This window comes from Pan paniscus, chromosome 2 (genome assembly GCF_029289425.2).
Source record: "Pan paniscus chromosome 2, NHGRI_mPanPan1-v2.0_pri, whole genome shotgun sequence".
NCBI lineage: Eukaryota > Metazoa > Chordata > Mammalia > Primates > Hominidae > Pan > Pan paniscus.
Window position 1 is genome coordinate 37,240,258 of NC_085926.1, and position 25,998 is coordinate 37,266,255.

General features: G+C 38.0%; 1 protein-coding gene across 11 annotated transcripts in view; it reads left to right on the top strand.

The window, feature by feature from the left end:
- The window catches only part of GOLGA4 (golgin A4), a 120,182-nt gene that overhangs the window by 35,252 nt on the left and 58,932 nt on the right, over positions 1 to 25,998 (top strand). For 8 of the 11 annotated variants that reach the window (XR_010111415.1, XM_057301684.2, XM_034956107.3 and 5 more), the window contains 8 exons: positions 828 to 1,142; positions 4,880 to 4,927; positions 7,782 to 7,838; positions 13,531 to 13,629; positions 14,638 to 14,770; positions 17,384 to 17,571; positions 17,840 to 17,923; positions 20,730 to 20,877. Coding sequence is in view for 10 of the 11 variants with exons in the window: in XM_057301684.2 (XP_057157667.1) it covers positions 828 to 1,142; positions 4,880 to 4,927; positions 7,782 to 7,838; positions 13,531 to 13,629; positions 14,638 to 14,770; positions 17,384 to 17,571; positions 17,840 to 17,923; positions 20,730 to 20,877 (1,072 nt within the window). In the remaining variant the exon portion in view is untranslated. The remainder of the gene's footprint in view (positions 1 to 827; positions 1,143 to 4,879; positions 4,928 to 7,781; positions 7,839 to 13,530; positions 13,630 to 14,637; positions 14,771 to 17,383; positions 17,572 to 17,839; positions 17,924 to 20,729; positions 20,878 to 25,998) is intronic. The other 3 variants (XM_055109642.2, XM_034956108.3, XM_063602240.1) reach the window with 1 other exon arrangement.

The following is a 25,998-nucleotide window of genomic DNA, read 5'->3' on the forward strand; positions in this document are numbered from 1 at the left end:
ACTGCTTAGAACAGTTAGTTTAATTAGGTCATATTATTTTTCATTGTGACTAAATTAATTTGTTATTCCAATTAATTAGGAGAACAGGTCTTCCTTATCACTGTCTAACATTGGAGTTACTGATTTGTGCAGAGGGACTCTAACTCAGACCTTTCAACTGTCCTCCGTGATTTGTTAATGCTTATTTTTATTCCTAGTAGACACATGGTAAGTAGAGCAGAATTGGCTGTTACTAGTCAACTCTGCCTCACATTCCCTTATTAAACAAAGTGGGTTCATTACACATTACCCTCCCCCTGTCCCAATTCCCCTCTTTTCTTGGGAATGATCAAGAATCACCATGTCCATAAAGACCCTCCAGATAAAGCCCACTTGAGTTCAATTACACACTTCACATTTCATGGTATATACCTACATTTTAGACACTGGGTATGCACTGTTACAGATGGTGTATGGAGATGGTCTACCTTCAAGGATCTCACAGTTTAGTGGATGAATCCTCACAATACACCTGTGAGGTCGGCTGGGAAAGTACTGTGTTTTTCTTTCTTCCAGATGTGCAAACTGAAGGAAAGTGACTTACTGAAGGGCATTCTACCTCTAGGTGACAGACCTGGGACCTGCACCCCAGTCCTCTGACTCCAGGTCCAACACTGTTTCAGCAATAACCAAGTGTTTTGTTTTTCAGAAAACAATGTATTATGTAAAATGTCAGGAATATAAATTCAACTTGTTAGAACTTTTATTCGATTATTGCTGGTGATGGGGTAATGGAAGTCTAAATGTATGTATTTTAACCCACACATTCTGTTGGGTTTTGGTTGCAGTCAGGTGACACACAGTCTTTTGCACAGAAGCTCCAGCTCCGGGTGCCCTCCGTGGAGTCTTTGTTTCGAAGTCCGATAAAGGAATCTCTATTCCGGTCTTCTTCTAAAGAGTCTTTGGTACGAACATCTTCCAGAGAATCCCTGAATCGACTTGACCTGGACAGTTCTACTGCCAGTTTTGATCCACCCTCTGATATGGATAGCGAGGCTGAAGACTTGGTAGGAAATTCAGACAGTCTCAACAAAGAACAGTTGATTCAGCGGTTGCGAAGAATGGAACGAAGCTTAAGTAGCTACAGAGGAAAATATTCTGAGGTAGGAGCATGACCTTTTTGCCTGTACAAAAATTTCTTCCCCTTGTTTTCTCATTCATATTACTGTATTGCTTTACTCCTGTGATTGGCTAAACTGTTAATTCTCTGGCTATATCCTGGTTACTAATGGTATGTAGTCTGTGGCATTATCTAGTTAAAGACTCTCAATATCTAGTTAAGTAAAGACAGAGGCCCTTTGGCAAGACTCAGTAAAATTTTGGAGAAGATTGTTGTCTGTAGCCTTCTGGTTCTTATATTCTGTTCCCCTCTCCTTTGGTAGTCCCTCTGTTCAAGGTCACTTGGACACCCAGTGTGGAGTTGATCTTCTGGCTCATATCCTCTCCTTTATTCCTCTCTAACTGATGCGGCTCCAAAATGACCTCATCTGCCAGTGAGAGTCCCATTATTACTGACTCTAAAATTGTTTTAGGTAGCCTGATTATTTGACAGATTTGGTTCATTCTCATTGTACCTACATTTAAACCTTTGCCTTGGATTAATCTTTTCATTGCTAAACCCTTGAGAATGACACTCCCTGTTTGGTCTAAGGGAGGAAGGAAGTCAATGCTAGTCCATTTCACTTTTCAATCCTTTAGGAATGTAGCACCTTCCTTTCAGGCTAAATTTTATTTGTTGCCCTCCCTCAATTCCCTCTGCATCCTATGCAGTTAAAACAGTTCTTTCTCAGGAAAGCTTTTTTGGAGTAAGTTGTCTATATTTTTTTGTTTGTTTATCTTAAAATGTGTAATGTTTTATTGTCTTATGGTTTGTAAATCACCATTGTAGTTAATTTTAATTAATGAATACTAAAGTTCAGAGTCAGTATATTAAAGATAGTTGTAACTTCTGTTTCCAATTATGACTACAATATGAGTAATTTTATCCTACAACCAAAAACAAAACAAAACAACCCAAATGAAATATACAAGATAAGATATCTTTTAAAACTGCGAAGTGCTGACAAAATAGGAAGCAATTATCAGGCTTAAATATATAGGCTGGCTGGAACCCACCCAGAGATATAAACAAGGCACTAAAGCCATGTATGTCATGAGGCACTTGTAGAATCAAGCACCTTTTTCCTTTAAAATTTTTTAACTTTTATTTTTAAATTTCTACCAAAGTTAATAATCGTCATGAATCTTTGTTACTTCACTAACTTAACCATGGCTTTTAAGTTTGAAGCTGGGGTAGTGGTATAAGTAGTATTTACGTATGCTAGACATGTGTATTTTATATTTAATTTTTGTTGTTGTTGTTTTTGAGACAGGGTCTCACTTTGTTGCCCAGACTGGAGTGCAGTGGCTCAAACACGGCTCATTGGAGCTTCAACTTCCTGGGCCCAAGCGATCCTTCAGCCTCAGCCCCAGCCCCCTCAAGTAGCTGGGACTACAGGCGCACACCACCACACCCATCTAATTTTTGTATTTTTTCGTAGAATTGAGGTTTTGCTATGTTGCCCAGCCTGGTCTTGAACTCCTGAAGTCAAGTGATCCTCCCACCTCAGCCTCCCAAAGGGCTGTTCTTATAGGCATGAGCCACTACACCTGTCCTGTGTATTTTATATTTATAATGTCATGTAATATTGTACCATTCCCGTAGATGTTAATTAGCTCAGTTTTGTAGAAGAAGGATTGGAGACTCATAGTAACTTGCTTATGTTGCCTGGTAACTAACTTGCTTATGGTTGGACAGGTTGTAGTTGCAGTGTCTGGATTTGATTTTAGGTCTTTCTGGTTGTTTCTAGTATTCTGTCTCAGAGTCAGGCAGCTTATCGGAATCAAAAGAACTCATAGACTTTGTCTCTACCTCTCTTTGGCATTGTTAGTACCTAGGATGAAATAATGTTGTAAATGACCTCTGATTCTTGGGTTACTCTTCCACACACAACCCCCCTCCACCCCTTTTTTGAGCACAATTTTTCTTTTATTTTTAGTTCAGGGATACATGTTCAGGATGTGCAGGGTTGTTACACTGGTAAATGTGAACACCATTTTTCTTTTTTTTGTGAGACGGAGTCTCACTCTGTACCCCAGGGTGGAGTTCAGTGGCGTGATCTCGGCTCACTGCAACCTCCGCCTACCGGGTCCTGGGTCAAGCAGTTCTCCTGCCTCACTCTACAGGCATGCGCCACCATGCTCAGCTAATGTTTGCGTTTTTAGTAGAGACAGGGTTTCACCATGTTGGCCAGGCTGGTCTTGAACTCTTGACCTTGTCATCTGCCCACCTTGGCCTCCCAGAGTGCTGGGATTACAGGCGTGAGCCACTGCGCCCGGCTGTGAACACCATTTTTCTGTCTGGTGTTATGATAATAATAAGGGGAGAGTCCCGGTCTTAGGCAGAATTTTGTTTTTTATATTCTTTGTTGCTAGACCCACCTTCCATTGCTGCTTTTTTTTTTTTTTTTTTTTTGAGACAAGGTCTTACTCCTTCACCCAGGCTGGAGTGCAGTGGCATGATCACGGCTCACCTTGTAGCCTTGAGTTCCCAGGCTTAGGTGATTCTCCCACCTCAATCTCCTGAGTAGCTGGGACCACAGGCACACACCACCACACCTGGCTAATTTTTTGTATTTTTGGTAGACATGGCGTTTTGCCATTTTGCCCAGGCTGGTCTCCAACTCCTGGGCTCAAGCAATCCTCCTGTCCTGGCCTCCCAAAGTGCTGGGATTACAGGTGTGAGCCACCATGCCTGGCTGTATTGCTGCCTGTCTTTTGATTCAGGATATCACTAGTGGCATTTGGGACACAGCAGCCTTCTAAGGTAAATGGCAAAACTCGAATAGGGGATGCTTCCTCTTAAACCTGCAGCTTATCTCTTTAGCACTTCCATAGTAGGGTCCAAAGAATTCACTGGAGCCATGTACTTAGCCTTCAGATGAGTAACTTTTTTTTTTTTTTTAATTATAATAGAGACAAGGTCTCACTAAATTGCCCAGGCTGGTCTCGAACTCTTGGGCTCAAGTGATCCTTCTACCTCCGCCTCTCAAAATGTTGGGATTACAGGCATGAGCCACTGCACCTGGTCCTAGATGAGTAATGTTATGTAACTTCCAGGCTGAAAAGATTTGTTAATCCATAATTTCATTAGGGTGTGCTAGAATGTTTAAATATCCTGTTTAGGTTAAATGGTTAAATATCTCTTTAAGGACTTGAATTACCAGTTTTCATCTGTTGATTATGAGGTTCTTTGCTCAGATTTTTGCAGAGCTGTAGTCACAGACCCTATAACCAGAAGGAACTTTTAGAAATCAATTACATGATCTCTTATAGTCCAAAGCAGAAAAATCGCCTGGTGAGCTCATTAAAACATAGTTTCCTGTCTCTCCACACCCTTCCCAAGTCTCATTCAGTTAGATTGGGGTGGAGCCCAAGAATTTCTGTTTCAAGCAAACTTGCAAGTGATGCTGTTGCTGATTTAGTCTGTAACTATAGTTTGAGTAGCCTCCTGCCTTTAGGCAAGTTGGCTTGAATCCCCACCTGTGAATTAGGTATTGAAATTTAGAGGTGTATCTCTAAGATGAAGTCATATGGAGATTTAATGTCTGTCAAATTTACATTTTATTTTTTAGAAATGTATGTCCTATGTTAGTTTTGACCGTCATGCATCTAATTAGGTTATCCTATTAAGGACTCTTCTAATTTATTTTTTGACTTTCATAAAGAGAATTTTTTAGTGGACTTTAGAATAATTGCATTTATTTAGGAATGACTAATGTTGTTGATGACTATATTTTAGCTTGTTACAGCTTATCAGATGCTTCAGAGAGAGAAGAAAAAGCTACAAGTAAGTGATTTGTCAACTGCATTACTGAGTCATAATTTTTAAATCAGAAAGATCTTACATAGTAAGATATTTCTAAGCCTTCCTTTTAAATAATTCTGCATATGAACAAAATATTAAGCTTGTTTTACCATTATTGGGGGTTTTGATAAAGAGAAAGTGAATGAGATCCCAGAGATTTTACCTCTGTTAAGGATGAGCTTCCTTGAGTTACAGATCTCGGTAGTGTTTAAGAAGTTAGGATTTACAGCATGCCTCTCTCAAGCATGTTTTCTAGTGTCTCAGTCTACAGGTTGCTTCCTTGTTTTAGTGGTAAAGACATATCTAACCTTCTATGCTTTCCTTCTGCTTTTTAAATACCTGCAGACATCTGTTTCTTATCATTATATCAGGGTCCAAATGCAAGCATCCTCTCTTCTATAATAACTATTTCCTGCGGCTGCTGCTTGTGAAGCTTTTGATTAAGTATGTAGGGATAAGAAACTATTATATTCAGGGTGACCCACCTTGGCCCCACTATGTCATCCTGTTTGCTTGTGTTTCTATGCATTGGCTATGGAAATTTCCCACCGGGTATTCCAGGTGATAATTCAGAGCTAAGGAGAAATATCCATTCCCTTTCAAATGGTGCCATCAGTTTGCTGTGTTTTAAAATAAAATATAGTTGGCCAGGCGTGGTGGCTCACGCCTGTAATCCCAGCACTTTGGGAGGCCAAGGCGGGTGGATCACCTGAGGTCAGGAGTTCGAGACGAGCCTGGCCAACATGGTGAAACCCTGTCTCTACTAAAAATACAAAAATCAGCCGGGTGTGGTGACGGGCACCTGTAATCCCAGCTACTCGGGAGGCTGAGGCAGGAGAATTGCTTGAACCTGGGAGGCGGAGGTTGCATTAAGCCGAGATCGTGCCATTGCACTCCAGCCTGGGTGACAGAGCAAGACTCCGTCTCAAAAAAGAAAAGATAAAATTCAATGCTTCGCTCTCTTTTCTACATGTGTACCTGCCTAGAAACCTTTTAAAATAGGCAAATATCTTTTCAATAGAGCCAATGAAATTAAAATAGTAGGTATTGCGAACACTCTTACCTATGCTGCTTGTACTAGCTAACATTTATTGAGCTCCTACTGTGTGCCAGGCATTTTGGTATATTTAGTTCTAGCCTCTTTCCTGTGAAGAAACTGAGGGAGAGTGACTCGTTCATTGTTGCACAGCTTGTAAGAGGTAAGGAGGAGAGCCAGGGTCTTTTTCCTAGCAGTTAGACTGCAGAGCACGTGCTTATAACTACTGCACTACAGTTTTTCATCATTCTCAGCATGGCATGTTCCTGCATTTAAAATTTTATATTTGAAACTGAACAAACAAAACCTGTGTTCGTGGCTTTTTTGGGGAAAAGAACTTTGGTTTTTGTTTTATTCACTTACAAGTCCCCACAATACAATCCAGTCATACTCCCTTGGTCATAGGTAAGCCATTTGCCTGTCTGTATCCCCTTGTTTTGCTTGTTAGTCCACACAAACCAGTGAAGCTCCAGATTACCCTATTCCTTTACGTCTGTATTTATGTTGTACAGGAATATGTGGTTACTTTGTTTCCATAGGTCATAACTTTCCAAGTTTAATTTCCTTTACTAGAGAAAAGTACCTTCCTTACCCCACCCCAGGAAAGGGTGAGTCATTTCATCTCACAATATTACTCTTTTATTAGCTTCTTGATTTTTTTTTTTTTTTTTTTTTTTTTTGAGAAGTCTTGCTTTGTTGCCTAAGCTAGAGTGCAGTGGTGCGATCTTGGCTCACTGCAACCTCCACCTCCCGGGTTCAAGCGATTCTCCTGCCTCAGCCTCCTGAGTAGCTGGGACTACGGGCACGCATCACCATGCCCGGCTAATTTTTTAATTTTTTTTTTTTTAAGTAGAGATGGGGTTTCACTATGTTGAACAGGCTGGTCTCAAACTCCTGACCTGGTGATCCGCCTGCCTCGGCCTCCCAAAGTGTTGGGATTACAGGCGTGAGCCACCACGCCCGGCCAGCTTCTTGATTTTTTTTAGTGTATGGTTACTAATTTAGCCATCTGATGTTCTCTGAGAATTTTTCTGGATGTTTTTTTTTTTTTTTGAGATGGAGTCTCGCTCTTTCGCCCAGGCTGGAGTGCAGTGGTGCGATCTCGGCTCACTGCAAGTTCTGCCTCCTGGGTTCACGCCATTCTCCTGCCTCAGCCTCCTGAGTAGCTGGGACTACAGGCGCCTGCCACCACGCCTGGCTAATTTTTTTTGTATTTTTAGTAGAGAAAGGGTTTCACCATATTAGCCAGGATGGTCTCGATCTCCTGACCTCGTGATCCACCTGCCTCGGCCTCCCAAAGTGCTGGGATTACAGGTGTGAGCCACTGCGCCCGGCTGGTTTTGTTTTTTTAAATATAGACAATTATTTTGTTTCTAAGCCACAAAAACCTTTAGAACAGGCTGTTAATTGATGTGTTCCACACATTATAAGTTTCAGTGAAATAAACGGCAGTTGGAATTTGATTTAATTTTAAAACATTTTATTTTTTAAATTGAACAGACAGTAAAATTGACTTTTTGTTTGGTTTACATGTCCATGCATTTTAACAAATGTATAGATTTTGAACCACTGCCACTGCCAGGATGCAGAACAGTTCTATAACATCATGATCTAACTTAACAGATTTTTCAATATGGTCACATCTTTAACATTTTAGGCTTGTCCTCTATCTTCAGGTTATTTTTGGATAAACAGTTGTAATATTTTAAAAATAATTATTTTTGACTTGCTTTGTATAACTGTATAACTATGTCATACAGTTAGCTGTTTAACCAGCTTTTTTTTCTCTCTCAATTAAAGGGTATATTAAGTCAGAGTCAGGATAAATCACTTCGGAGAATAGCAGAATTAAGAGAGGTAAGTTTCAGTGATGAGTACTTTGAAAATAGTAATTAAATCTCATATTTATCAGAACTGTTGTGTGTGCTAGGGTAGTTTCATATGCATCTCATTAGTTATACGAATAACTAACCAGTCCAGCCTACAAGACCAGGGGTCAGTTCTTGAAGTTTTTATTTGTATGGTTTTTCTAAGATACGTTGTTGGAATTAATGAAATGAGGTGTTAGCAACAGAATATCAATTGTCTGCATGAACAGTCAGCGTCAACTTCCAAGAGTTAACTGGGTTCTTCTGTTATGTATTTCAGGCTTCTTTTTGTTTTTCCTAACCCTAAGTCTTTTTTATAAAATAAATTATGTTTCCTGTAATTTTGAGGGGGGCGGGTAATTTTTCATAGCACTTAGACTGTTTGAATTCCTTTATGTCTTCCTGAGGGCCATGTGTACCCACTTGCCATCGGAGTAGGCAAGACCACTCCTGGTTTGACCTGCTGTCTCAAATCATTTTGTAATGAGTACCTGTTGACTTCTGGGGTTCTCCTGCTGTCAGGTCCATCTGATACCTTGTCGCTTCCCTCTGCTTTCTCCTATACAGATCCCAACAATTGCATATTTTACTGCTATTGGTGTTTTCTCTCCACTCATTTGTATTGTTTGTTGAAGAATATCTTGTTACCTATTTTTGTTATGAGTGTTCTTCATGGGTTTTTGTTACTTTCTGTTAATTTATTAACAAAACTAGTGTTATTTTGAGAAGTTTGAAATAGGTAGCTTTAGGACAAATCAAAGTAAGTTTAATGTTTTAGGTATTCTAACGTGTAATTTATCAGTCCAAGATACAGATTTAGAAAGTATAGATAGCCTTAAAAGGGTCAGGTAAATTAATAAATCTATAAATAGTAATTGAGAAAAACTAGTATAATTGTGGGAGGAGGCAAAGAAGAAAAACAAGGGAGTATAGATTAGGATGATACCATCAATATAGCCGTATTGTCCCATGGAATATTCTTTGTTGTTATTGTCAATGACAGACTATTGCGTGAATTAACAATCAGAATTAATCATATAGGAATTTCCTGTATTATATTACTAAAGTTTTATTCTTATTGCTATCATGTTTGATTTCTGGTCTCTCGCAATTTTTTTATATAGCCAAATTACTGAATTTTTGTGGTATGAAAGAAAGATTATATCATTTACCACAATTCCCAAATAAATTCTTTAAAACATTCTAAACATGACTTTGAAAACCAGGCTAATTTACTTTTGTTATACTGACAAGACCAAGCATTGTCCTCAATAATACAAATAATTACAGATGTCCTTTATTAATGAAAATTTGTACAACTTCTTTTGGATTAATAACTTAGAAAAATGTATACCCACTTTGGAAGTTATAGAGAAGGAACAAAACCTTAACTTCTGGTCTGCCCAAGATTCTGCTTTCCTAGTTGGACTGGGAATGTGTTAGTACTCAGAAAAGTATGCATGGGGATTAGGCGTATGCAACAAAGGGGTTATGGGAAGTGAGAGAATGATAGCTAGGGTATCCTCTTTTGTTTCTCCTGCCTTATATTAATAGAAAGAAAGTGCTTTCAGCAGCTAAAAGTACCTTTGCTTTTGCTAGAGGGGCAAATAGTACGGCATTTCTACCCAGAAGATTTTTCTGTTAAGCTAATATCTTTTTGCTTAACATTTCTTTTTTACTTGTCTTGTGTTTTGGGAATAAATGAAGGGTGTTGATAGGTATCTTGTATTTCTGGTGAGAAATTAAATGCCCATGTTTTATACAGTTAATGATTAGATATACATAGTAATGGAGAGCAGGCATGTTTAAAATTCAGAGAGTGCACATTAGAGGTTAGGCATCAGGTTTTAATGCCTAAAACCTGACAAATCCTCTTTAAAACATTCGCATTATTTAAATATGCACTGAATAAAGACACAGGAATACCTCTTTCTAATGTTATTATATCTGGAAACACAGGAATACCTGTTTTTTTTTTCCTTTCTACGCTCAGCCCTTCTCCACTAAGAGCCCTTGTCTGAGGGAGCTATACTCAAGAAAATACAGCTGAATGGGAAACACATCTACTTTATTCATAGATGAGTAAGCACCCATGTGATTGCCGGCTGCTAGTAAAGATAGGCCTCCTATCTATCTATTCTCTAATTTAAATTATAGAACCAGCATTCCCTGGCAATATCAAATGGGGAAAGAAAAAGAATTGACTTAGCTAGCAGACCCCAGCCTTACTCATCTACTCAGTTGCAGCTGTTGAGGGACTTAGAAAACTGTGAGAGAGCTCACTGGCTGAAAAGCATGCCTTGTCATGCTTGTCTGTGGTAAAATGCATTTGTGTTGACCTTTCAAAGAGGGTGGAGCTCTGTGAAAACTCTGGATGCTGCCAATTAGATTTGCAACTCTACCTAAATTTTTTAGGAGCTGGTGAAATGTTGGGGGCAAAGACCAGAGGTAAGGGAATATGGAACTAAAGGGCCTACTTTAACTTTCCTGCCTAAATCCATAATTTTATGCATTAACCTTATCTTCCTCTATTAGGAAATATTAATACTTATCAGAGTCACAGATTGATGAATTTGTTGGTTTTTTTTTTTTAATCCACCTACATGTGTTAGTTTTCTCTTGCTGCTGCAACAAATTACCACCAACTTAATGGCTTAACACAACACGAATAATTATCTTAGAAGTTTGACACAAGCCTCACTGGGCTAACATGCTGGCAGAATAGTGTATAGGTAGCCGGGAGAGGGAGAAGGGTACATGATTAAAAGATGCTCCCTTGTAACCAAGGACTTTTTGTCTAGATGAGGAAATGAAAACATGCAAAATCCGAAAACTATAGTATAAATCAAGGAGTGTTTTTTGGTTTGTTTTTTGTTTTGGTGGGCTGTTAGGACTGCTATGTAACAGAGTCCAGCATGGAAGGTTGTAGGTTGTAGGAGATTATTTGGAAGAAATGAAGTTTACCTTCCAGTTCCTTCCAGAAGTGGGGGAGAAGGGAGTTGTCATAGGGCCACTAACTGTTGTATTTCGGAATAAAGACATCAGGAATAAGTACCCAGATTCTTTTATTGCCATTATTTCATTAAAGTAGTTGTGGCCGGGCACAGTGGCTCGTGCCTACGCCTGTAATCCCAGCACTTTGGGAGGCTGAGGCAGGCAGATCACGAGGTCAAGAGATCGAGACCATCCTGGCCAACATGGTGAAACCCCGTCTCTAGTAAAAATACAAAAATTAGCTGGGTGTGGTGGCACGCACCTGTAGTCCCAGCTACTCAGGAGGCTGAGGCAGGAGAATTACTTGAACCCGGGAGGTGGAGTTTGGCAGTGAGCCTAGATCGCTCCACTGCACTTCAGCCTGGTGACAGTGAGACTCCGTCTCAAAAAAAAAAAAGGTTGTTTTAGTACCAAAACAATTAGGAAGGACATATTCCCAGGATAAAGTAACAGCTACTTATATGAAAGGAATTTAGATCTAAGAAAATCTCTCCACATTGGCTTTTGTTTCTTATTTCACGATGGATCTCTGAAAACTTTATTTAGGGCATGACCAGCATTTGGAGACCACTGCTGTGGGAATGTCAAGTCAGGAGACATTTGTGAGAGGAAAAGTAAAAAATATGCTCAGAGATGTTGGGGCAATGTGGGTGTTGGGCAGAATAGAGGACACTTATGAGTGTACCAGATAGTGCCTCAGTGTTTTGCTTGGGCAATTCTTAGTGTTTTGAGAATTAATAAGTTTGAAACAATGTAAGAAGAGGGAGTTGCTTATAATTCTTTGAAAATATTGTTTGAGGAAAATTATTCTAGCAAATGTGTGAGGGATGGATAAAATTAGAGGAGGACTTGAGGTAAGAAATCTGTCTAGAAGGCTATTGAAGGAAATTAACTGTCACAAGCTTGTCTAACCTGCAGCCTGTGGCCTGCATGCAGCCCAGGACGGCTTTGAATGTGGCCCAGCACAAATTTGTAAACTTCCTTAAAACATTGTGAGATTTTTTTTGTGATTTTTTTTTTTTAAATGCTCATCAGCTATTGTTAATGTATTTTATATGTGGCCCAAGACAATTCTTTTTCTTCCAGTGTGGCCTAGGGAAGCTAAAAGATTGGACATCCCTGATCTAAAGTTTGAGAGACCTGGGCTGTGGTTATAGTTGTGGTAAAAGATAGGATCTAAACATTCTAGAAAAAGTAATAAAAAATATTGATTATATGCAGGGATTAACAAAGATAAGTAAAATGCGACTTTGAATATTTTGAGTTTAGGGAACTAGTGAAGTATAGGAATCCCAGAACGATAAAGGGCTGTCTAATACTTCCATGTGCTAACCTCCGGCATTCTAAAGGAGAAACACAGAAGACACAAGATTGAACCCAGAGGGCTAGAAGGAATCAATGAAGGACAAAGAGGAAACTATAATTGACAGGAGTGTAGCCAGGAGCCCTAAAGCCATGGTCAGCAGGTATAGCTGAGAAAAGCTTCCATCGGTCATTTTGTCATTGTGCAAATATCAGAGTGTTCTTTCAGAAACCTAGATGCTATAACCTGCTATATACCTAGGCAATATAGTATTGTTTATTGTTCCTACACTACAAGCCTGTACAGCATGTTACTGTACTGAATTCTGTAGACAGTTGTAACACAATGGTAAGTATTTGCATATCCAAGTCTATCTAAACATAGAAAAAGCCCTGTAAAAATACGTTATTATAATCTTATGAAACCACCGTCATATGTGTGGTCCATCATCTTCCAGAACATTGTTATGTGATATGTGACTATACCTAAAATGAAAGGGTAATTACTGGTGGCTGGTTTTGCAGAGAGATAAAAATCAATGGATTTGGTTAGGAAGGCTCATTAATGACCTAAAGAAATCAGCATTTTAACTAATTGCAGGAACTAGATATTTCATTTTACAGATGAGAAAGCGTTTGGTTTCGACTATCAGACACTTTCATATGTTGGGAGGAGGAAGACTACTGGCTATCTGTTTGGTATATAATAATTTGGTGTTAGATCAGATTAATATAATATAACACAAGTAGTAAGAGTCTCAAAGTTTTTCTTTTATCTTAAGTAATTTTTTTTTTTTTTTTTGGGAGACCAAGCCTCACTCTATCACCCAGGCTGGAGTGCAGTGGCAAGCCTCAACTCACTGCAACCTCTTCCTCCCGGGTTCAAGTGATTCCCCTGCCTCAGCTTCCCAAGTAGCTGGGACCACAGATGCCTGCCATCACGCCTGGCTCATTTTTGTATATTTAGTAGAGACGGGGTTTCACCATGTGTTGGCCAGGCTGGTCTCGAACTCCTGACCTCAAGTGATCCACCCTCCTCGTGCTCCCACAGTGTGGGATTACAGGTGTGAGCCACCGCACCCGGCCTGTCTTAAGTGATTATTTATTTTCTCCACATTATTATCAATGCAGCCATCATTACAGCTCTGGAAAGTACACTTTTTTCTTCTTGGATCTTCATATTCTTTAAGGAACAAAATCATTTGTTGATGCAAATGTTTTAAATAATGTTAATGTTTTACATGCTAATTATTCTCTAACTATTGTTGCTGATACCTTAAGGGAAATGCAAATCTGTATTCAACATGTTTTTAAATTTTGAAAGCTTTAAGTTTATATTTTTTGTTTTATACTGAAAATTACCTGTAAATCATTTTATGTTTTAGGAGCTCCAAATGGACCAGCAGGCAAAGAAACATCTGCAAGAGGAGTTTGATGCATCTTTAGAGGAGAAAGATCAGTATATCAGTGTTCTCCAAACTCAGGTAAAAGAATAAAAGAAAAAGTGTGGAATTTTTTGGATAAAGAAAAATAGAGGGGGTTTGATTTGGATATCTGCAAGGTTGCAAAAGTTTTTTCTTTTTTAAGACCTATTTTTAAAACTTTTTGCTTTCCTCAATTTTTTTTATTTTTAATTTTTTTTGAGACAGAGTCTTGCTCTTTCACCCTGGCTACAGTGCAGTGGCGTGATCATAGCTTACTGCAATCTCAAATTCCTGGGCTCTAGCAATCCTCCAGCCTCTGCCTCCAGAGTGGCTGGGAATACAGGCATATGCCATCATGCCCAGCTAATTTTTAAATTTTTTGTAGAGATGGGGTCTCACTATGTCGCCCAGGCTGGTCTCAAACCCCTGGGCTCAAGCGATCCTTCCGCCTTGGCCTCCCAAAGTGTTGGGATTATAGGCATGAGCCACCACTCCTAGCTCTTCAGTTAATGTTAAGGATACTTTTTTATTTATTGTATCTTTTGACTAACTGCATAATAATAATAGCAAATATAAAAACCAGCTGTATTGGGAGTAAACTTTTTATTTTGATTATTTTCCCCCACTTTAGTAAGAAGAATATCATTTAATCCGTCCTCTCTCTGTTTTAAAGAAAGTACAATAAGCCATCCACATTGATGTGTTTTTGTATGTGTGGATTCAACCAACTGGATCAGAAATATTTAGGGGGAAAAAACCATGTGTAGTGAACATGTAGACTTTTTTCCTTGTCATTATTTTCTAAAATATATGTAATACAACAACTACTTGCATAGTATTTTCATTATTTAGGTAGTTTATGTAATCTAGGGATGATTTAAAGTATACTGGAGGATGTGTGTAGGCTATATGCAAATACTACACCATTTTATATAATGGACTTGAGCTCCTGCGGATTTTGGTATTAACAGGGAATCCTGTAACCAATCCCTCACAGATACCAAGGGACAATTGTACTACTCCCATAGTTTTTTTTGACTTTTTTCTAATGAAGCACATTTATATTAGGTTTCTCTGCTGAAACAACGATTACGAAATGGCCCGATGAATGTTGATGTACTGAAACCACTTCCTCAGCTGGAACCACAGGCTGAAGTCTTCACTAAAGAAGAGAATCCAGAAAGTGATGTAGAGCCAGTAGGTAAGCTTCATTTTGTCAAAAGGTTAATTTAAAAACTAGAGGAGAGCCAGGCTCCTAGGCTTACACCTTTAATCCCAACACTTTGGGAGGCCAGTGTGGGAGGATCGCTTGAGTTCAGGAGTTTGAGACCGGCCTGGGCAACATAGAGAAAACCCTTCTCCACAAGAAAAACAAAAACAAAAATGAAACCCCAAGAAAACCTAGAGGAGGATTTTGAGAGATTCCAGGATGTGAGCTGATAGATATGGGCTGAGGTAGAAGTGTCCGTGGTCCTAATAGTTTCAGAAAGATGCAAGGGTTTGTTTTGTTTTTTTGGTTCTTTGTTGTTATTTAGGAGAAAATAAGTGTTTTTTGTTTGCTTGTTTGTTTGAGATGGTGTCTCACTCTATTGCCTAGGCTGGAGTGCAGTGGCATGATCTCGGCTCACTGCAACCTCCATCTCCTGGGTTCAAGCGATTCTCCTGCCTCAGCCTCCCGAGTAGCTGGGATTACAGGCACGCACCACCATGCCCGGCTAATTTTTGTATTTTCAGTAGAGACGGGCTTTCACTATGTTGGCCAGGCTGGTCTCGAACTCCTAATCTCAAGTAATCTACCTGCCTCAGCCTCCCAAAGTATTGGGATTACAGGTGTGAGTCACTGTGCCCAACCAAAAAAGTTGTTTTAATATGCAAAAATTTCATAGTCTGTAACACCACATTTTCATTGTAATTGAAATTCATTTATTATGCTACACTGTTTTATTAATAGCAGTAGCTAGATTTCATATGAACAGGTCAGTTCTGCTTACATGGTAATAAGTGGGCTATTTGTAATTGTTTAGTTATTTTAGTTTTTAAATATTGCTTAAATAGTTCTATATTCATAGATATTTGTATTTGTCCTATCAATTGCTTTTTAACTGGAAAAAGAAGAAATAGCTATATTTTGTCTTAAAATTCAGTTACAGCCTTCTTTGCTTTGAGGCTTGAGGTATATACGCAATAAAATTCCCATCTTTTATTTCCTAGCTTTTTCTTTCAAAGGGACTTATGATAAACTTGGAGTAAGTAGTTGAGCAGTTAACTATCTGAGCAACCAGACTATGGTGGGGTGGTGGGGCGGGGGGGTCAGTCCCGAAATTCCCAGACATGTGGAAACTTCAGACTCATAAATGTAAAGAGATGGAGAAAGTTGCACTTACCAGAACTCCTCTCAGAAAGAGATTAGAATGTGGTTGGAAAGAATACTGTACTTTATTAATCCTTTTGGGAGGTGAGCTAAGACACATAATTTTGAATAACAAAAGATGATTATCAAACTGTCATTTTAAGGAGGGTGGATTCAGTTAATGTTAGTTAACTACTGTGCCATTCTGAATGGGGTTGAACCACAAAGAGGTGAATTACTACTAAGCTTCTTCAGATAAAGATTAAACAACTAATACTAAGTAGAGGTTTGGAAGGGTGCCAGTTTATTAGCTGACTAGGGTTTTCCCTTCTTCATCTAAGAGTATAGCAGAATATTGGTGTAAGAATACACTCCTGGTGGGGCGTGGTGGCTCTCACCTGTAATCCCAACACTTTGGGAGGCTGAAGCAGGCGGATTGCCTGAGGTGAGGAGTTCGAGACTAGTCTGGCCAACATGGTGAAACCCCACCTCTACTAAAAATACAAACAAGTTAGCGAGACGTGGTGGTGTGCGCCTGTAATCCCAGCTACTTGGGAGGTTGAGGCAGGGGAATTGCTTGAACCAGGGAGGTGGAGGTTGCAGTGAGCCGAGATCATGCCACTGCACTCCTGTCTGGGCGGCAAAGCGAGGCTCCGTCTCAAAAAAAAAAAGAGGGAATACACACCTGTGTAGTAACAGACTGTTCCTGGAAGTGCCCTTATATTTGTAACCGCCCAATGGGTTCACCTTGCCCACTGCCTAGACAGAGCTGATTTATCAAGATAGGGGAATTGCAGTAGAGAAAGAGTAATTCACGCAGAGCCGAGTGTGCACGTGACCAGAGTTTTATTTTACTCAAATCAGTCTCGCCAAGCATTCACAGATCCGAGTTTTTAAGAACAATTTAGTGGGTGGGAGGAAGCCAGTGAGCCAGGAGTGCTGATTGGTCAGGTCAGAGATGATATCATAGGGAATCAAAGCTGTCTTCTTGTGCTGATTCACTTCCTGGGTGGGAGCCACAAAATCAGATGAGCCAATTTATCGATCTGGATGTTGCCAGCTGATCCATCAAGTGCAGGGTCTGCAAAATATCTCAAGCAGTGATATTAGGAGCAGTTTAGTGGTGGTCAGAATCTTGTAGCCTTCAGCTGCATGACTCCTAAATGATAATTTCTAATCTTTTGGCTAATTTGTTAGTTCTACAAAGGCAATCTAGTCTCCAGGCAAGAAGGAGGTTTGTTTGGGAAATGGCTTTTATTGTCTTTGTTTTAGACTATAAACTATAAACTAAGTTCTCCCAAAGTTAGTTCAGCCTACACCCAGGAACGAACAATGACAGCTTAAAGGTTAGAACCAAGATGGAGTCGGTTAGATTAGATCTCTTTGACTGTCTCAGTCATAATTTTCCAAAGCCGGTTTCATATTCCTTACTGATGGCCCCTTCTTATGTTGCTTTATTGTTAGTGGAAGATGGAACTTCTGTTAAAACACTGGAAACACTCCAGCAAAGAGTGAAGCGTCAAGAGAACCTACTTAAGCGTTGTAAGGAAACAATTCAGTCACATAAGGAACAATGTACACTATTAACTAGTGAAAAAGAAGCTCTGCAAGAACAACTGGATGAAAGACTTCAAGAACTAGAAAAGATAAAGGTAAAAGAGCAGATGAGTTTTGTTCTAATTTAATCCTATAAAGTTAGATCCACAGGCTCCACAGCATGGCTTGTACCTCCGGGAAAGGAGAGTGGATGGAAAGGGCATTTTTGTTTGCCCTGGCCTACATAACACCAAACCTTGAGACTTCCTGTGTACTTTTTTCCTTCTGCACTGTAACATGTATATAAATTAGATAAATGTTTAGAGTTCTCAAATGAGAAGAAGCTTTATTAGAGATGGAAATGAATTTAAAAATTTTTTTTAGGACCTTCATATGGCCGAGAAGACTAAACTTATCACTCAGTTGCGTGATGCAAAGAACTTAATTGAACAGCTTGAACAAGATAAGGTAAAACAACAAAACCTATGATACTAAAATTTGTCAAGAGGCCCCAACATTTACTTTTGGAAACAATTGGAAACATTCATGCTTGTTTCTGTTTTCCAAAAATTATTGCAGCTTTTTCCATGAAAAATCTTTAATTTCTAGATTTTTGTAACTACTAGCATTAGTTTTGTGTCATGTGAAACTGATTCTCTGATTTCTTGATCCCAGTCAGCATTTTGATTTGTAGACTAGAATAAATGTTGCAAAGGAAGTTTATATTTATAGTACATAACTACTTTACAGAGAAAAGTTATTTATAGTTAAGGCATTCTAAATGTGAATGATATCAGTATGTTCTTTCAAATAATATGGAAACAGATTAATCTCTCAGATAAGTTGCCTAACAAATAAATAAGGGGCTGGGCACAGTGGCTTATGCCTTTAATCTCAGCACTTTGGGAGGCTGAGGCGGGAGGATTGCTTGAAGCCAGAAGTTCAAGATCAACCTGGGCAGTAAAGCAAGACCTCCTCTCTACAAAAAAAAAAAAAAATTAGCTGGGTATGTTGGTATATGCCTGTGGTCCCAGCTACTCGGGAGGCTGAGGCAGGAGGATTGCTTGAGCCCAGGAGTTAGAGGCTACAGTGAGCTATGGTCACACTAGTGTACTGCAGCCTGGGTGACAGGGTGAGACCCTGTCTCTTAAAAAAACAACAAACAAAAATAAGTGATAATGTATATATTAGCATAAATAAAAATGTTTACAAGTGAATTTTAGAATGTGTAGATGAGATTAGAGGATTGAGGAAGGAATGAGTCTTACCTTTGGTAGTTTGGAGTTGGAGCAGCAGCTATAGCTACGCAGCAAAGACAACCAGAAAATTCATGGGTAAACAGTTTTGACCTGTCTTTCAGCTCCAAGTTCTTGGGTCCTTTTTCTAAGCAGCTCCCAGTTTGTTCTATAGCATCCACCATTTTCTTTAATATGCCAGGTTATCACTAGAGTATTTTAAGTGGTCATGTAATTAAGAACATGTCAGAGCTGTCCTGCTGTTAAAATGTATTGGCAATCTTTTTCATCCTTTTGATAATACTGCTTTGCTAGATTATACACTTCTTGAGGGCCTACTTAAATTGTTTTTTTTTTAAATATTATAATGAAGAACTTAAAACATTTACAAAAGAAAAGCTGCTAAAATGAATTTCTTTGAACCCACCACCCCGCTTCAACAGTTAACATCTCATGACTAATCTTGTTTCATCTGTACCTTCTCAACTGTCATTGTCCTACTCACCCAGAATTGTTTTAGAGCAAATCCAAGAAATTTTATCATTTTTTTCCGAAAGTATTTTAATATATCTTTAAAATAAAAGACGTTATTTTTACAATACTATAACCACATTATCATGATCACATCTAAAAATTTAATAATTTTTAAATATGACCTGCTATCTAGTCAGTTTCGGATTTTCTCTAGTTTCTCATATATTTTTTGCTCTTTTATGAATCAGGGTCCAAATAAAGTTTTTTCATTGCAATTGGTTGATATGACTCTTAAGATTTCTTTTAATTTACTGGTTCGATTATCTTCTCTCCTTCTCTTTCCACTATATTTTGGTTTTTGAAGAAACTGAAAGCCCATGATTTTGTTTTGAGATTTCATATAGCAATGCGTCACTTACGTGGTTGTTATCTCTCTGTCTCTCCATTAATATTAGCCGTCTGGAAGAGTCATACTCTAAAGCAAGGGTTGGCAAACCCTGCGGAGAGGGTGCTAATCTTAAGACCATGAAATAGTTGTCACAAAGTCTGAACATTTTTTCGAGAGACAAGTGAACCACCTCATTTTTTGTTAGTCCTAAATGACTTTTTTACTGTATACCATTTAGTTGTCTTTTTCCCCCGCCGACCTCCATTTCTAGTGTAGATTATCCAGAAAGAGGGAACAGAAGTAACTAGCAAGTTGGAGGAATGGGGATGCCTTACAAAGTAAGGAATAGTGGTGGTACCAGAAACAGTCACAGGAAGAAAGAGAAAAACCAGGTAGATGTGTCCTGGGATTTTGCTTTATCCAGTGTGGCAGCAGGCACCTTCCATTCTCAAGTGTCTGGGGTTATCCCCATGTTATAGCACAGATCAATACTTGTAGTTTATTGTAGTGCCAAGCCAGGTTCAGAAGACTATATTTTGTTCATTATAAACTGTTTACTAAGACAGATAGCACATTTGTAGAAAGGTTATAAAATAAATCTTTTAAATAATAATGTTTTAATGCTTTAAGGATTAAACTATTAAAATTTGTAGTGTAAAAAATACCGTTATGCTAGGTAATAGGATTAGAGCAGAAAACAGACCTCAGTTTGTGAAGTATCGAAATAATTGTTACGCTGTACTTAGCAAGAAATATCATTTTTTTCTGCCTTTTATTTTTTGTTTTTTAATTTTTAATTTTTTTTTGAGACGGAGTCTCACTCTGTCACCCAGGCTGGAGTGCAATGGCGTGATCTCAGCTCACTTCAACCTCTGCCCCCTGGGTTCAAGCAATTCTCCTGCCTCAGCCTCCTGAGTAGCTGGGATTACAGTCATGTACCACCATGCCTGGCTAATTTTTGTATTTTTAGTAGAGACAGGGTTTCGCCATGTTGGCCAGGCTGGTCTCGAACTCCTGATCTCAGGTGATCCACCCTCCTTGGCCTCCCAAAGTGCTGGGATTACGGACATGAGTCACCATGCCTGGCCTTTTTCTGCCTTTTAAATTAAGTTTTATCTGTGCTGTTGATGATGCAGTTTTGTTATGCAAATGTTTTAGAGTCTTCACTTCTATTCAGGGAATGGTAATCGCAGAGACAAAACGTCAGATGCATGAAACCCTGGAAATGAAAGAAGAAGAAATTGCTCAACTCCGTAGTCGCATCAAACAGATGACTACCCAGGGAGAGGAATTACGGGAACAGAAAGAAAAGTCCGAAAGAGCTGGTAAGAACTCGAGGGTTACTTGTTTTATGTTGGAACTCAAAAATTATTTAAAGTGCTTGACCAGTATTTTTAAAAATGAGTTAAATATTGATAAAAATTCTTAACTATAGAGGCTCCTAATAAGACACCCATCTGCTCATTAGAGGAGGCAGAGGTTGGCAAACTGTGGCCTGTGGGCCAGATCCAGCCCACAGCCTATTTATGTACAGCCCGTAGGCTAAGGATGATTTTTACATTTTTAAATACTTGAACAAAAGAAAAATATATGACAGAGACCATATGTGGTCTACAAAACCTAAAATATTTATCATCTGGCCCCTTACAGAAAATGTGTGCTGACAGAGTATCAAAATTCAAATTTAAAATTGTAGAACTTCCCAGTAGGTACAGCATGGTACTTATTAAATAATTGCTACCTTATAGATGCTTTAGGGTAAACAAAAAGTATAAGTTATAGTCTGCTTTTAAAGAGAATAATGAACACTTCAGTGTTAATAGCATGTTTTGACACAATAAATGCTGGGCTATAAAGTATAGAAACCAGCATAATATTCAACAAGGTACAAAACCGACTAAAGCTAGGAAAGGAGGGATGTTTGAAAGAGGAGAGAGCAGGATGAACTGTGCCTTCACATCAGTGAAGATGTGAGTTTTGAATTGGACCTCAAATAATCAATAGAATGGGCCTAACAAGAGAGGTGTGGGCAGCACACATTTCAGATGCTACAGTGCCGTAAACAGGCACAGTGATCATAGTGGGTGTGTGAATCAGCTGAAAACCATTCTTGCTGAAGTGGGAAATGCAGTTGGATTGTAAAGGAACTGACTATTGAAATCTTAAAAGGTAGGTAGCTGAGTTTAGACTTTGATATACAGAGTAACAGGAAACCAGTAATAGGAAGGCATAATGTGATGGGAGCTAGGGTTTTATGTAGAAAAGAAATGAAATAGGAAGTCAAACTTAGAAGCAAAGACAGAAATCCAGTTTGAGGGACTGTGAGCTTTAGCCACCTTGCTAGGATGGTGGTTCTGGGAAGGAGAAGAAAGGTAGAATCTGTAGAATTTGGTATCTGATCAACTCAGGGAGGCAGAAGAAAAGTAAGGACTCTAAATTGACTCCAAAGTTTTAAGCTTAGGACACTTAATGAATAGTAGTGTGGAATTAGAATAGGAAATCTAAATGGGGAAGTTGAGAATTGGAGTGAAATGATGGGTTTTTTAGATACACTGAATTTGAGCCAGTCATGAGCTTTTCAAATGGAATTGAGTTGCAGAAATTTGGAAATAAGAAATTGGAACATCTTTCAGGAGTCATCAGCCTAGGATTGAAGCCTGTGGTTAAATCTGTAGGAGAGGCGGATTTCTACAAAAGATTAAGTTTTACAGTAGTAGTAATAGTCGTGGTGGTAACAGCAGCAGCTGCTTCTGCTGACACTTATTTAGCACTTGTTGCTGCTACTACTACTGCTGCTACTATTGTTAATACTACTGCTAGCCATTACTTACTTTAGTAATGCTCTGCTCTAAGGGCTTTGCTTGTATTTACTTGTATTGCATCCTCACAAGTGTATGAAATAGTACTATTATCTTCATTTTACAAACAAGCAAACCTAAGAACATAGAAGTTAAGTAATTTACCTACATTTATGCACAGAGAATAAGTATATACTCAAGATTTAATCCAGGCATTGTGACTCAGAGTCTGTGCTCTTAACCATATAGAGGTCTTGAGTTTGGCAATGAGACATAAATGAGAAAAAAAAGTTACCTCATGAAGTCATAGGAATTGTGGATAGTTTTTTGGGGGAATATAAGATATGTTTCAAGAAATGGAGAAGGTGGGATGAAGACTTTGAAAAGGTCCTTGAATTTGGCAAGGATTTGATTTGGAGGATGCAGTTTTGAGAAATGATTTTATAAACCAGATTTTAAGGTGTTAAGGAGGGGACTGGGTCTCTAGACAGAGAAATAGTTGACTATTTCATAAGTATCTTCCCATCTTCTTGGACTTATTTTATGGATAAAGTGACTGGGGAATTTAGTTAATGAATTTGTTCTCATCAAACCTAAGAAAACTTCCCTTTAGAGAGAGTAGATGGCATCTTTCAGAATATAATCTTTGAAGACTGACTTGAAGCAGTTTGAGTGTTGTAAGACATTGGTTCAACAGGTTTGCTTTCAGTGAACAGAAAATCTAATGCATAGCCTCAGCTTCTCATATCAAGCCTTTCCATTTTTAGAACTGCTTTCTGTTGACTGTTGTAGCCAGTAGAGAGAAAATGTTGGTCAGGGGATTACATTTCTTTTAAAATTCAGTGTACTTAATGAGGAGATAGAAACTGATTAATAAATATCAAGTTGAAAAGGGTAAATGATGAAAAGGTAGACAAAATATATAGTTCATTCACATGCGGATAAAATTTTCAGGTATATGTTCCAGTTAAACCTTTAGTAGAACAGCTTTCCTTCCCTTGCTTGCATCTCCAAAACACAGATATATTTTGTCTTTCAGTGTGATTTTCATAAACCATATTTTTATAAATATTTGATAGCGTAAAGGTTTAAAATTTTTTCTATTAATACTGTCAAAAATAAAAAATAAATACTAAAAGAAATAAGATTTAAATTATTATTACTTTTTTTTGGGCACAATCTCGGCTCACTGCAACCTCCGCCTCCTGGGTCCAAGTGATTCTCGTGCCTCAGGCTCCTGAGTAGCTGGGTTTACAGATGTGTGCCACCACACTTGGCTAATTTTTGTATTTTTAATAGAGACCGGGTTTCACTGTGTTGGCCAGGCTGGTCTCGAACTCCCAACCTCAGGTAATCCACCCTCCTTGGCCTTTCAAAGTGCTGGGATGACAGGCGTGAGCCACTGCGCCCTGCCAGATTTAAATTATTAATGGATACATTTATTTTGGAAAGTCTTTAGATAACAAAGTTGTAAGTGCTTTTATAGATTTCTTAAAAATTATATTTGTAGTCATAATAATTGAGGGCTATGATGCAAAGTTGTAACAAACTGGCTCTACATTGAAGATAATGCCTTTTACATCTATAATGAAAGCTAGTTTTGCACACAAACTGTATTTCATTTAATAGTCTTAGTTGAGTCTAAACAGAACTGTTCAAGTAGGAAGTGATTCTTAGTTCAAATGTAAAGGCATATGCCAATTGAAAGAAAACTTCCAATTAAGTACTAAACATAAGAAAAGGTCAATGTAAAGGAAGTAGGATTTCTATAAATAGTCTGGCTATTGGAAAATTCAACTGCTCTATTAAATATTTGTTTTATTCTTTGTTAGATTTAAAATTCAAAGGCTAAATATAAGAACTGGCCATGTGAAGGAAACATTAACATCATTACAGCTTGCTATTAGGATTTTAGAAGTAGATATGTCTACATAAAACTCTTATCTAGAAAATAAACTCTCCAAATGCATTTTCAACTGTGAAGAAATTTAATTCTGATATTGCTGGTAATTCTTGATGTGAATATTAGTAGACAAATCACTAATTCCTTTGGCTCACTTATTCTGGATGTCAAAATCAGCTCAAGAACGTTCCCCACTACTTTTCTTGGGAAACAGTCTCTTAAGCTGCTCCTCATATTTTTTTCTAGATGAATTGTGGTGCCTTTCATATGTTGGAGGACAGAGGAAATCTGAATGTCTTTGATTTTAAGCAGAATGATTGTTTGTTTTCTTTATTTTATTTTTCTGTTTTTGCATGCTGGCATAAAAAGAATAATTCTATTATAAAATACTGAGACTGTGAATACAGTGGTGTACCGATTTCAGGATGGTGTATCAACCTGTAGTTCTTAAATAGTCTCCTCTCTAGTAGAAATGTTAGGCATAGTTTTTGACGTATGAGAGCATAGCATTCTTGTTTTGTTAAAAATATGTATTTTAGTGGATAAAGAAAACAAAAAATAAGTTGATTGGTTATAAGCGCTTCTATAATTGTTGATAGTGTTTCTTTCTAGTTGTTACTTAAGAACAGATGGTCATATCTTCTATTAACCAGATTTTAAACTTGGGAAAGTTTGGTGATTCAGCTTAAGTACATAATGCTGTATTTTAACTCTCCAGGAAATTATATCCTCAGTGTAGCACCAGTGTAGAATGTTAATGCTACTGAAGTTCACACTAGTTCTTGGCTGTTCTCTCTCTCTCTCTCTGTGTGTGTGTGTGTGTGTGTGTGTGTGTGTGTGTATCAGGATAGGAGATAGGGGTAGCTAATTATTAATGCAGTGTATTACCAAAAAATTGGAAAATAGAGAAAATCACATCACTGTTGTTTTAGTAAATTTCCATTTAGTGTTTTCTCTAATTTTTTTTTATTATTGTAATAATACGGCACATTCAATTTTGTATGTTCTTCTCCCCCATTTAGCATTATGTTATTGACACTTTTACGTGTTGCTAAAGTTAACATATTTTAATGGCTGTGTCAAAGTGCATGTACATCATTTACTTGGTTATCATTTCCTTATTGTTTATCATCTAGATTATTATATATTTTTGTTATACTATTGTGACAATTTTGAGATATAGCTTATTAGATCTTTGAATTTTATCTTAGGATAAATTCTTAACCATAGACTTTTAGTCTTTTTTGTTAGCTACTTTTAAGTGATTTAAATATATATAGCCATTAAAAAAGTAACCCATGCCACAATGTTAATCCTCCCTCCCATTAAAATGTTTTTTCCTACAATTATGCAACATGAATAAAGTATTTTGCTTAGATTAGGGAAGTTTCTAGAGTATAGTAACTTTTGTAAACCCTGTTTCCCTTTCATGTACCTTGTCTTTGCTGAAGTTACTTGTTTTATATGATTGGTGGCATTTAAAAACTTGGACTAACTCATAACATTCTTTGCTTTTTTATTGTCATGTTGTGTTTGTGCAGGAAATATGTTTTTTATTCATTTGTATAGTATAGGTCTGATACACCAAAAGAAATTCATTAGAACATATTTATTTGATGTTTGAAGGACCCTTTAAAATAGTTTATCTGTTTAAATAATGTGTAAGATTTATGCATTTTTATATAACAAACCAAAATCACATGTGTATTTAACTGCTTTGTTAGTTGCTGATAATTGATGTAACA